This window comes from Patella vulgata, chromosome 2 (assembly GCF_932274485.2).
Source record: "Patella vulgata chromosome 2, xgPatVulg1.2, whole genome shotgun sequence".
NCBI classification, from domain to species: Eukaryota; Metazoa; Mollusca; class Gastropoda; family Patellidae; genus Patella; species Patella vulgata.
This window is the reverse complement of record NC_065880.2, coordinates 29618827-29632439: the sequence shown is the minus strand read 5'-3', so window position 1 is coordinate 29632439 and position 13613 is coordinate 29618827. Positions and strand designations below refer to the sequence as shown.

The window sequence follows — 13613 nt, the reverse complement described above, 5'->3', positions numbered from 1 at the left end:
GCCTTTCACACATACCCTTTTAGCTTTTTGTAATTTCAAATCTTTAATAATTAAAATATCTTATTCCATTTATATCAGAATTCTAATTATAAATTTAGAATAATAATATAAGTTCTCATTGAAAAGTGAATTATGGCGCCGGGCACAGGTCCATCAGATATTTGCACCTATTTGTTTATCATGCGATAAGAAAAACTCATCTAACAGTTGGACTTGGGCTGAAGAGGCGTGGTAATCTCTTGTTATGAAAACCAATCACTTTTGACCACCACTGTCGAAAAGAGATTCACAATTCGTTTCATTACAGGAATGAATTGAAATGGGGTTTAACATTATAATGTTCTGCACCTATAGTGGAAAATGAAGACGGGGATACCCTAATGCGGTGTGCTGTGGTGGAAATTTTGCCCCGACAGCGGCGTTTCCGCCTACTTTTGAATTCCAAGAGCTGTGGTTCCTTACCTTGCACACTTCAGTTTTTGTCCCACACGAACCACTAAGTGGCTGTTCCTTGCCACTTTTCTTACACCAAAAACCCAGAGTGGAAAATCCCGAGGAACATTCTCGGCCAACACTAGGATCGAATCCGGGATCTAATGGTTGGCGTCTTACTCCCTGAGCCACCGAGACTACCTTTCATGAGAATCTAGACGATAACTTTAACAAGATTATTATACATTTGTTCATGAAACATGTACATTGACATGGATTTTAACTTGTAAACCTGTCAAAATTAAAATGAAAACCCCATTAACTTAACAGATTTACTTTTATATGTAGATATACGTTTTGAGGGTTTTTTTTTCTCAAACTTCTATATTTCTGTACTCAGCGTGTTTTGTTTATGTTCCTATAGACACGTGTTAAAATAAGCGTTGTTATGTTTTCTTCTGTCTTCTAATGCTTAAGAAAGTGAACGAAAGGCCGTCTAATTGCCGCGACTATAAATATTATCGCTTAGTATACAGCCTGTATTTCACATCAAGTCTAGCGTGTTCATTGATTTAGATTCCGCTACACTGAACCGAATTTGTTTTGACAAATCCAAGTCGAGTTTGTTTTTTCTACCAAGAGTGGAAACGTTAACGTATTTACATGGAAGTACATATTGCGCTTTTTAAAACATTTAGTTGTTAACATTTTAAATTGATGTTTTATCACTTCTATCATTATTGGCTCGAATTTATCAACCATGCTTCCTTCTTCCTCCTACTAATGGGTGTATTATATACGGTGGTTTAAGTCTAGATCTCTTTAAATCACACTAATTTCCTTCCACAAATCAAAACAATCCTTGAAGCTAGTCAGTTTGTCGACTACATATTTAAAATTGGATTGGAAATTTGGAAAATTCTTAAATCTAAGTAAATTCAGATATTTCATTTTTTTACGGTTTCATTTTTGGTAGTTCACGCTACATACAACTGCTTCTTTATCAATTTTCCATTTTCTTTGAAATCAGATTTAAGCTGTCATTGAAATGAAGGAGTCTTGCCAATGCCGATTTTATGGTTTTATGGGCGATATCACGCTTACACTTTTATAACCAAAATATAACAGGATTAATATATTTAAATCTATAACTACGTTTCAGTATCATTAGCAGTCAAAGTAAACATCCGAAGTCGATCCAAAGACAAACGAACCTTCACTGTCACCTGCACCTGACGATGTGGTGGTGGGAATACATGAACGTCAACAATACAAAACTTTTGAAACAGAAATCGAAAGTGGTCGATGATCATAAAGATAGCTCAGTTTCCCCATACAATCTTCTCAGATTCACAAGGCTACATAACATTTTTTCAAAGCACGGATTTCAGATTTTCAAAGCACAGATTTGTTATCCAGAGGAACGTTAAAACAGGCCATGTGTCTTGTACATGCAAGCCAACATGTCCACTGGACCTCGGTTTTTTGTGCCGTTCGAATGACTAGACATTGTTCATTGCCAGTGCCTCTGAGAAACTTTCTTGGTCAATACCGGTTACTGAGACAGCGCCATATCTACCGAGCCACCGTGGTTCCTTTTTGTTTATAAGTAACGGAAAGAATAGGTTCCAACCATTTTGATTCTAATACGATATTTATTATTATTGTTTTGAAATTCCAACGAAATTTCTCGGTGTTGCACAAGAAAGTTCTGGAAAATGATCTGTCTTTTGGATGAAACGAAAATCGAGGACCACCGGTGCACTCTATGACAAGCACAAAAAAGAACCCCTGATAATTGGAGTTGGTTGAATTGTAGGTGGAAACGATGTCGCATGCCCTTTATTAGCCCTGTCCGCCTGGAATAGTAGAACGCTTAACTCCATTTTATTTACTAACCAATAGATCCTTTTCAAGAAACCATTATCGTTCTTAGCGTTTATAAGAGAAATATAAAAGAGAAGAGGGTTTTGTAAAACGATCTATCGTTAAATATACACAGCGTATCACTTACAGCTGTAAGGTGTATAACATGATCAGGAGATGTATAACATCGTGTAAGATGCTAGAATACTAGATGTCTACACCATTGTTTCTCTCAACTTACTTCCATTCTACCAGACTTTTGATTGACAGCAGAGAAATAAGCATGATACAGGTGCGACACATAATAATGTTATTTTTCGTTCTGCACATTTAACACTTAGAGTTTATATCTCCTCTCTTGTAATGGGAGCCGAGATCAAAGTTAACGATTTTTCTTGCTTGATTGAAGGTGCTAAACTCTCATGGACCAATGATTCTGTTTGACGTTCAGCTGGCAGCAACGGTCAGAGAATCAGAAAACGATGACGCACGTCATGTATGGAAACATTGCTTACTTCAGAATTTTTTCAAATTAAATCAAATTGAAATGAATGATAAATGTAATACATCTACATTTATTTTTTAAATATTTTTATTTGCCAGGAGGCTTCACAATCCGGCAATAAAATTTAGACTAGGACCAATTTCTTCTTCAGACTAATTACAGAGAATGACGTTTGTCTTGGAGTCCCTGGTTTTTACACAGTTATTATGACAAAAAAGTAAAAATGTGGGTGGGTGGGTTGAGGGTATCTATCGCGATCCTTCAGACGGTGCCATTAACAGGCGGCATTTGGGGTTGGTCGAGTCGGGGTTGGTCGCGAATACAGGAAAATGTTTCAAATGTTCGAACTAGACCTTGGGAGATGTGCTTAATGACACATTGAAGATTAAACGGGGAAAATATTCAACATAGGTTTTTATGACAGTATAACACATTCCATTGTAAATTGGGCATCATGTAATTGTATTGTAAATTGGGCATGTTTTTGTATTGTAAATTGGGCATGTTATTGTATTGTAAATTGGGCATGTTTTTGTATTGTAAATTGGGCATGCTAATAAGTTTGTATGATTATGTAGATTATAGTTTCTGTACATCTTTCACTAATGCTACAAAAGTTTTAGCAATAACTGGCATTACAACATTTATAGTTATACACTCACATCTAACCTAGCACAAGAAAATAATTATGAAAATATTTCTCCTTAGCACATTATGGAATTGTGCATACCCAGATATTTCAGACAAATAAATCATCTAGAAATAACCCTGCTGACACAATGGTAGCTTGCTATCAGGATTTATTATTAAACATACATTATGCAAGAGCTAAATCTGCCTATTGTAGATCTTTCTTTAGACCTTAAATGTTATACAAGTTATTAATTAGACAAGACCACAATCATAATCAATTGGATAGCTTTGATTTTAAATAGATTAGAACGGTTTGGCCATTTAATGATTTAATTTATATATGGATAATCAAGACTTTGTTTATTATCTTAACAATGGCAACAATGATAATTGTGGCTACATTTTTCTTCTAACAATGATAACTCGGCCCAGACTAAAGTAATTTGACTGTAATTTTTTAACATATTCTCTTTTCATTATCTATTTTTAAACTGTCAACTCTTTATCTAATCTTACATACATGTAATTCCCCTTTATTGTATATACTATTAATGTATGTGGGTTCTTATTCAATTTGTGTTAACCAAAATCCCTTGACCAAAACAATTCCTACTGAATACAACATATTTAAAAAACAAATAAACTCAACTTCAAGATTTGACCTTTATTAAATAAGCTGTATTAATTTTAATCTTGATTGGTAAAAATCCAAAACATGTCTATTTCTGTACAATATAATGCAAACCATATTAATTTTGGACAAGCAAAGGCTTATCATAGGCCCTTATGGTTTTCACACATATATATATATATAAGCTTATATTAATTTTTTTAAAGGTAAGCCAGGTCATCTTTTTATTGTTTTTATGATGCAGCATCTACAGTGAAAACATAAGGCATGATAACAAAATATGAGGATATAAGTTACAAGTCTTTGATAACAGTCGCCAAGAAGTTATCTCCCTTTCTTTGATAACACTAATTCTCGTAAACTATCCTCACTTTCCTTGATACTTCTTTCTAAATAACCTTTATTTGTCTGAAATTATAAACAGAACATTGAGAACTTATAATTCTTATTGTTGGGGAGCCAGATAAAGATATTACTAATGGTATTATACATCATCATAAAGATTTAAAGATACATTATCACAAAAGTATTTATAGTGTAGTTATTTCCAATAAATTTGGTAGAAATGGAAAGTAGGGACCTCCAATCTTACTAGAAAAATACTGGTTTGCCTGAAAAACACCCATGAGACGAGCACTGGGCAAAAATAGCAACCCGACGGCTCATTGTCTGCCACCTTGACTTATGGAGTGGTTGTTATTTCTTGATCGAATAATTAGGTGGTTTTGGGAATATTGAGGGGTTTAAACATACAACAGACTCTGCAATTAAACACTGGAAAAAGAAGAGGGCAGAATATAATCCAAGAATTTACTTAGGCTTCAGTATGTATGGCAAATGGACAGTAAGTAATGACAAATACATTCTAAAAATGCTCCCTCCCTCAATCAAGTTACATGACAAACATGGCTTCTAAAAATAGATATTTTATATCTTTTGGTGTTTTCTCACGAATACAATGTTTTGAGAGGGATTTGAAGCAAATGTTTGATAGATAAATTAGTTTAAATATGTTTTAGTCCAAATATATCATCAACCCACCCAGTTTTTATGCGGGAAGGTATCTTTAAGAGATTATATTACCGAAAACTTACATCAATTGTTTTGATTTTTTCTTCAGAGGCTTTCATTTTAGCATCTAAATTTTTCTGTATTGTTGGTATTGGTTGCAATAAAAACCTGAAGAAAATTTGTGTACTCTATTACCTCAATTTCAAAGATAGGTTGCCAGGCCCACAGCAGCTAAATCGTCTGGGTATACAACAAGAGTTGTCGCATATTTTTACTTTAGTCGGTAATGAAACATTTACAATACATTAAAATCTGATTAACAGTAACAACTCATGAAGTAATTATCAGAAAACCATTAAAAATTGTTTGGCCCATGCTAATGTTCAGTATACAAAACATTCAATATCATTTTCAAAGTGACCAGGGCCATAACTCTGGCAGTAACTATCGGAAATCAATGAAAATCAATAGGCTTCTTCGTCTTATGAAGTTAAACACTGTGTATAAATTTAAGGTCAATCAGTTATTAACTTTAGCCTCTAAGGCATCCACATTATCGGAAATCAGTATACTTCTTCATCTCATAATCGGAAATCAGTATACTTCTTCATCTCATAATTAAAAGTCAATTGGATATTAACTTTAGCCTCTAGATGGACGGAGGCGACGACAATATACAAAAACATTTCAATGTGGGCATATAAAAACTGTTAATAAATAGAATAATAACCATAGAAATTTTAAAGAATACGTCATAAAGGTCCATTGAGATTCATCCACGAAGTAGACCGTTTGTTTATATATTCACCTGGGTGCCATTATTGCTAGATGAGTATGGTGCTGCCCTACTAATCATGAGACCCTGATACAGATCCTTAAGGTTTTCTAGCCGGGTATCCCCATTGTTAGTGGTGCAGGATGGAGTTGTTAGGATGGGATGGAAAATCAAGATCACATGTATATCATAACCAATACATAGTTGATAGTTCAAAATTTAAATAAGCGTAGGCGAAATTTCCCTTATATTACACTATGTATGCCTATCTTCATTGGACGTTAAATCTCATTTATAGGTTTACCATGCCATGAAACTTACATTCTACCAACTCCTTGAAAAACTCTTGTTTCTGATGGCAGGGCTGCTATTTCTTTGGTGACTAATTTAGAGTGAGTTATTTGACGTTTCAAGGTTTCTATTTGAGCATCAGAGACTTTTAACTGTTGTGTTGTTGTAATCATCTTATTCTGAAGTTCTTGAAAGGCCTGAAAGATATAGATATATATTTTCTTCTTACAAATAACATTACACTAGTATTCACACAAACAAAATAAAACAATCAAATAAAATTGGACAGTAAAGTTCCCCTGTTTATTCATTTGTCTGAAATGAACAAACTTCAATTGTCGCACATGATGATTTGCACTATTATCTCGATTTAAAGTGTTGTTTTATGTATGGTATTAAATTCATGTACTTATTCATGATCTACCAATATGTGCAGTAGAAGACTGGCCTTCTATGTAAATGCTAATTTATGGAAAATATGTATTTTACTCTTTGTAGAAATCATATTGTTGAATGCTACTTTTACTGTAAGGTGCATATATAGTTTTTAATACTTTACTGACTTCAGATCATTTGTAAAATAATACTTTTATTGTTCTAATTTGGATCCACAGTGAATTAGGTTTAGATGATTTTAACCAAGTTTTATACAGATTTCATTCACAGTACATGTATCATCAATTAGACATGACGTATTGCTGATAAATATATATATATAGTTCATCAACCGGATTCTAAATACAATTACCGGTATTATTTATTATTATTTTTTAGCAAGTTACAAAGTTACGGTGATCAGATAAATTACCCCAATATTTCTAGTTCCCTGATTAAACTCCATACTTATTTATGCAATTATTTTTAGACCAATAGTGATAACCTCAATGACCAACACATAATTATGTAGTACCATTTATAGCTCACTGTAGTTTGTACAGCAGGGAATGTAGCATGGGGCACTAGAATTATTTTTAGACTGATAGTGATAACCCCATCGACCAACATGTAGTACCGTTTATATGGACACAGATCACTAAAGATTTCCCATTGACTCCAATGTTAATTCTCGTATCTTAGACCGGCTCTAACTTTTCCCCAAATTTTCGTTGGGTAGAACGCTTTCTACCACAGATGGAGCAACATGTGGCAACCACTTGCCCAAAAGCACGTATGAGGTTCTTCATGAAAAACTTGAGATACACAAGCTGGAAGTAGAGACAAGTAAACATGCAATTTCAGGCCCTACATTTCTACGTAACCAACCTCTCAACTCTTGTATCCTTCCGCATCAAAATTATGAATATTCACCAAAACCTGGCAGAAAATGTATTTTCGAACTCTTTTCCTCAATTCTACACCAAAAAGTCAACAAAAATCGCCATGCAAAAGGGGGAAAAAGGAAAAGGGAGAGGAAGACTAAAAATAGCTTTGGCCCTTGTTTCGTGGGTGACGGCGTAGGAATATTTGGTGATCTGTGTCCTATATAGGGGTGAAACTTCAGGGATCACCAAAAGGCCTTTTTTATTTCCTTCCCATGTGTTCTGGCAACATGCCGGTGAAAGAAAATCAAAATCAAAGAATAACTGTAAAAATGATGGCCCTTTAAGTACACATGCTGCTTTATGTACACTGGTGCATCTCAGGTCCATAGGCCTTTTGTGCTAAAATTTAAAAATCTTTCTTATTAAAGGCAGTATCTGAGTTCTGTGAAAAAATTAGACAAGTAACAAAGAAACTACATACAAAACACTCATAATTTGGAATTTTTTTCAAAAATATAATTTTTTACTGCCATGTGATGAAAAATGTACAAAATTTACATGTAGCATCTCTCAAAATACCAATAATTTTCCACTTTTTTAAATATCCGGACGGACAAGAAATATATTTTTAGAATCTGTGGACAATATGCAAACAGAAAAAATGCAAACCAGTTGCAATGATTGTAATATTAGAGATCTATACTGAAACATGTATGCCTACCCCCTGAACATGCCACTGATTGAATTAATCTAATCTATGGTTGCAGAACTTACATTACCAAAGGAATCTGTCTAATAGCTATGTTTTACCATCCCTGGCTAACATATGCACATATAAACTAAAATAGGTGCAATAAATATGAATTATGGTTAAAAATAGGCCTTGATGAATGAAAAAAATGCCATATTTGGTCTATGATCACCCCTCTCTAACAGAAGGGTCACAGAATACACAATTTTCACAAATTTGGGAATATTTCAATGTTTCCAACATCTCAAACCTCAGAGGCATGTTACAAATTTGTATTGCAATCCTTGTGCTGAAGCAAGATGTCTGGAACTTTACATTAATTTCCTGAAAAAATGAAGTCAAAAAAGTAGTCATGACAGACTTGACAACATAAAAAGAGGCCTGAAAAGGAGAAAAATTAACATTTTATTGTTTTATAGGCAACATAAATGCAGCAAACACCACAAATGCTGGATTTTGATAAGAAAATATTGAACATTAAACTGACATTTACACATCTACACCAGTTTTATATCTGGGTCTGGTCTCATTGGCCTGAAATGCCTCAGGGTTCTACGTTTGACTCTGAACAAATAAGGGTTAGAAATCCTTGAAATGCACAAAAAAAATATTTTTGGGTGAAAAATAACATTCTTAGCTGTAATTCAACCACAAATTCCAATTAAGATCATTTACATGTCAACACAGGTGCATTTAAATCCCTCAAAACACATTAATAGAAAAGGGTGGGGTGGGGCATTTATTGCCTCTCTAAACAGAATGATGGAGTAAAAAATGTCTAGAAAGGCTGGGATATTGCTTCCTACATGAAGGAAATGCAAGAATTTAATGTTTCAAAGAAGAAAAAAATGCTTATTCTGGGTAAAATAGTGGCAAAATTGAGCCAACCCCTGTTTTGAACATTTTGTACAAACCCATCTGCTGTACATTATTAACTCAGTGTTACCAATTTTCAATTTTCTGTAGGAAAGCTGGAGCTATTTCTAAACCTGACAAACATGTAGATCCCATCTAAGTTATATTAGCAAAGAAAATATGGGCATTTTTAGACATTTTGACTCATTTTAGTAGTCATGAAAATATTAATTTCTACATCCAAATGGGGGGAATCTCAAGATTTTTTGTAAATATTCCTGATTTTTAGACAAAATTTGGTGAAATTTCAATACTGTTCATTTTATCTGTGCTTTCTGAGACTGAATAAGCCAACATTGGGCATTAGAATATTTTACTTACTGTTAAAAATTCAATAAAAATTGAAAATTGAGAAATTTGCAGTAAAATCACAATTTTTCTTCAAAACTTTGATTTTTTTTTTTTAATTAACTTTTTTTAGTTTTTCTGTAGCCAAACTATTTTATTCATATTTTCTGAGAATTTAATCTTCATATTTTCAAAACTAAGGCATATCAGTGACAGCCTTATCACACACAGACAGGACACAGATCACTAAAGATTTCCCATTGACTCCAATGTTAATTCTCGTATCTTAGACCGGCTCTAACTTTTCCCCAAATTTTCGTTGGGTAGAACGCTTTCTACCACAGATGGAGCAACATGTGGCAACCACTTGCCCAAAAGCACGTATGAGGTTCTTCATGAAAAACTTGAGATACACAAGCTGGAAGTAGAGACAAGTAAACATGCAATTTCAGGCCCTACATTTCTACGTAACCAACCTCTCAACTCTTGTATCCTTCCGCATCAAAATTATGAATATTCACCAAAACCTGGCAGAAAATGTATTTTCAAACCCTTTTCCTCAATTCTACACCAAAAAGTCAACAAAAATCGCCATGCAAAAGGGGGAAAAAGGAAAAGGGAGAGGAAGACTAAAAATAGCTTTGGCCCTTGTTTCGTGGGTGACGGCGTAGGAATATTTGGTGATCTGTGTCCTATATAGCTCACTGTATATTGTACAGCAGAGAACGCAGCATGCCGCACTAGAATTTAAAATAGGATAAAGTATTGATATCTTTTGCATTCATTGTCCTGCAAACAATTAATACATGACATCTGTTTGGTTGTAAAACGTGAGGGACCAGAGTATTAGGGTAAATAATAGAGTGGATTCGAGAGGTGACCTGTGGTTTAATGTAAGACAATATCGGTGAATTTTAACCACAGATTAGCCCCTAAAAAATAAAGAAAAAATAATAATCTCATAAATGTAACTATCACTTCTGGCATTGGTCAGTAAATCACATAAACATAAATAGAATAGGAAATAGTTGTCAGCTGCAGTTCCATTACAACAAGGTAACAGAACAAAGGTACTGTCAATCAAAAGGCAAATCCAGAAAAGCTCCTATAGTATTATGTTTGATCTTGAAAAAAAAAAAAAAAAACACTGCAGAGCTACAGTCTACTCTTATTCCGAATTGCAACAGGCCTCGTTTTTTGTCCCATTCGAATGACTAAACATTGTCACTTGCCATGCACTCTGCCCTGCATCACTGACAAGGGGGAACCATGCTGGAAAATCCAGGTGAACTTTCTCAGACCTGCCGGTAAGTGAGTCAATGACAAAGTCGTCTAAATCACACTGTCGAATATCATGGAAAACAACAATTTTGTATTTAATCAAATAATAACAAATACATTATCCAAATGATTTTAGTCAAGTATTTCTGTCTCTTTCACTTTAGGACTGGGACTACATTGGGAGTCATTACACCCCAGGGCTCGAGGGAATCCAATCCTAGATAACAAACCTCACCTCTCAACCCCCCGTGTTTCGAGATAAGAGGTGGTCCTATATAGTTCAACGTAGAAAATCCAAACGTGAATCACATCGGGCCTCAGTAAACAAAATTGACAATATTTTTCATCAAAACAACGATTGATTATTGTTATTTATAATATTTCTGTTTAACCCAACTACAATTACCTGAAACGGGTATAAGTCATCGTATTTAAAATCGAGGCGTTAAGCCTTTACTAAGAACTATGGGCATGGATTTAGTCCCCCTTCTGATTCTGAGGGGGGACATCCCTTAGAATCGGAATGGGGGGACCAATAGGTCCCTGCCCCCCCCCCATGATTTTGATCCCCAGGACAGATTTTCAGGTTTATATCCACAAGAAGGTGAGCTGATTTCTATGTATCTGGAACTGAATTGTGACTTGGAACAATAATTGCCATTCTTCAAGCGCCAGTTTTCAGCCAACTCTATTTCACTTGTGTGCGAAGCATTCCTCATTATGTCACCTGAAGTGAGGCAGATGTTCCCTTCTGTCGAAGCTCTTCTCATCTCACACTGCTGAACCCTGCTAGTTCCTGCTCAGCCGAGCGATCCTTCAGCACTCTGCGCTATATCAAAACTTGGCTGCGCAACTCCATGACGCAAAACCGACTGAACCACTTGATGGCGTGTGTGGTGCATAATGAACCCCTTCATGTCGCCAAGATATTCAAAGAGAACAGTACTGATCGTAGAAGATTCACTTAACTTCATGAACAATTAATATTTATGCAGCTTTGATGTAGGTAGTCAATTTTTCCAAATTGTCATCATATTACCCCTAGTTACAGCCTTCATCAAAATATAACTGGTACAGTAAACTGTTCGTAATTACATGTATTTATTTCGTTTGGTAATGAAAGGTTCCAGGGTTCGTCTGTCCCCCCCCCCCCCCAAAAAGTTATGACAAATCCACGTCCTTGCTTAGAACGCCATGACCAGCTGTCATCATGAAGGCGGAGCTAAATATAAGACTTTTATAACAGCCAATCAGAAAGGCAATGTCTAAAGCACCGTAACTATGAATGGACTTCGATGCCGGTGTATGTCGGATAAAAACAACGCTTCAATAATTTAATCACAAATATTTGGAGTTGGGCAATAATTTTGCCACTACATTGGCCTCTGCAAGTTTAATAAATTAGTCATAATAGTATAAAATTATCTTATTTTTAAGATGTTATATGCATTACTAAAGAAACTGAGTTTACCACTTGGAACTAAAGTCACCCAATCGTAGCTAAAAACAAGCACATCAGCATATCTCAACGTTTTTAGCTATATATGTTCTCGTAGATAATCCTAATCTAGATAACAAACCTTAATCTCTCAACCCTCTGTGTTTCGAGTTAAGAACTGAGGCCATGACCTATAACGTTGCAGCTGCCGGAGCGATTCAAACCCGGCATTTTTAAACAAAATTGACAATAGTTTTAATCAAAACAACGATTGATTATTGTTATTTATAATATTTCTACAACACCCAACTACAATTAAAATTGAGGCGTTAAGCCGTTACTAAGACCGCCATCTTTTTAAACGATACGCTGTTATCATGAAGGCGGGGCTAAATATAAGGCTTTTATAACAGCCAATCAAAAGGACAATCGAAAGCACAGTAACTATGAATGGATTTCGATGGCGGTGAAATGTCAGACAAAAACAATGCTTCATTAATTTAAACGTGAATATTTGGAGTTAGGCGACAGTTGTGCCACTACATTGGCCTCTGTAAGTTTAATTAATCATAATATCATAAACTTATCTATTATAAAGATGTTACATGCATTAATAAAGAAATTGAGTTTGCCACTTGGAACTAAAAGGCATCCAATCGTAGCTAAAAACAAACACATCAGTATATCTCAACGTTTTTAGCTACGTTCTCGTAGCTAATCCTAATCCAATCCCACCACACCGGCATCAGTCGAGATCTCAACAACCGGTGAATTGTTTCAGAAAATCAAATAAACAGTTTGTTTATTAGTACAATGAAATGTTTTCAAATGTTACTGGAGAAAAAAATAACATAATTTAGAACCTGCAAGAATGTATTACCTTTTTTAGTTCAAGATCAACTATGATCGTGTTTTCTTTCGTAGCCATGATGGATTGCAAGGGGACGAGTTAGTCAATACTGCGCTGATATTAATAATTAGCACATATTATTAATAAATAAAAATGTAATTTATTAGGTAAACTAGACAATTATTTGGTTGTATCTGATAGCTTACATATTTGTGAACTCAATAGCATTCATTAATATCGGAATAATTTTGTTATCAAACAATGATTACTCAAATATGAAATGGGAGGTAACTCTTTTCGATCGCACAAAATAAATGGAGTTACTCCTCTTAAACCACGTCATTTCACCCACCGAGAAAGATTATTTTTAAATGCGCCCTCTTGCCCCGTCAAATTTTAAACATAACGTATATTATACTTCTCCAGCAGGGATGTAGAATATGAGCCTATGAGTATGGTAGGCTCAAGGGCCCCTTAAGAAGTTAATGTTCTCAAACATTTTGGTGGTCTTTTTGTTCTTTGGCACACTGATCAGCAGTGAATTTTCGCCAGGCCGCTACAGTGTTAAAAGATCTCTGTGAAACAGATTGTTTTTTTGGGTGCCCATTGAATTTAAATGTTTTTGATTGATTGGTATGATTGCCTTACGCTAAATTTGTACGTAGGCCCAAGCTAGAAACACCA

General features: G+C 34.8%; 1 protein-coding gene across 1 annotated transcript; it reads right to left on the bottom strand.

The window, feature by feature from the left end:
• Nucleotides 1–4085: 4085 nt before the first annotated feature.
• Nucleotides 4086–13111, bottom strand: LOC126811381 (prefoldin subunit 1). The gene is made up of 4 exons (XM_050536952.2): nt 12960–13111; nt 6175–6341; nt 5162–5246; nt 4086–4475 (listed from the first exon to the last, which is right to left on the bottom strand). Exons 1-4 carry the CDS (start codon nt 13005–13007, stop codon nt 4392–4394), a joined length of 384 nt encoding a protein of 127 aa, XP_050392909.1. The 5' UTR covers nt 13008–13111; the 3' UTR covers nt 4086–4391.
• Nucleotides 13112–13613: the final 502 nt, after the last annotated feature.

Bases quoted from the DNA above. Each gene is read 5' to 3' on its own strand.
- LOC126811381 (XM_050536952.2), bottom strand. From the start codon at position 13,007: ATGGCTACGAAAGAAAACACGATCATAGTTGATCTTGAACTAAAAAAG. The intron at 5,247-6,174 runs GTAAGTTTCATG...AATTTTCTTCAG, and splicing joins TTTCAAGGAGTTGGTAGAAT to GTTTTTATTGCAACCAATAC. The intron at 4,476-5,161 runs GTAAGTTTTCGG...TTATAATTTCAG, and splicing joins AAAAAATCAAAACAATTGAT to ACAAATAAAGGTTATTTAGA.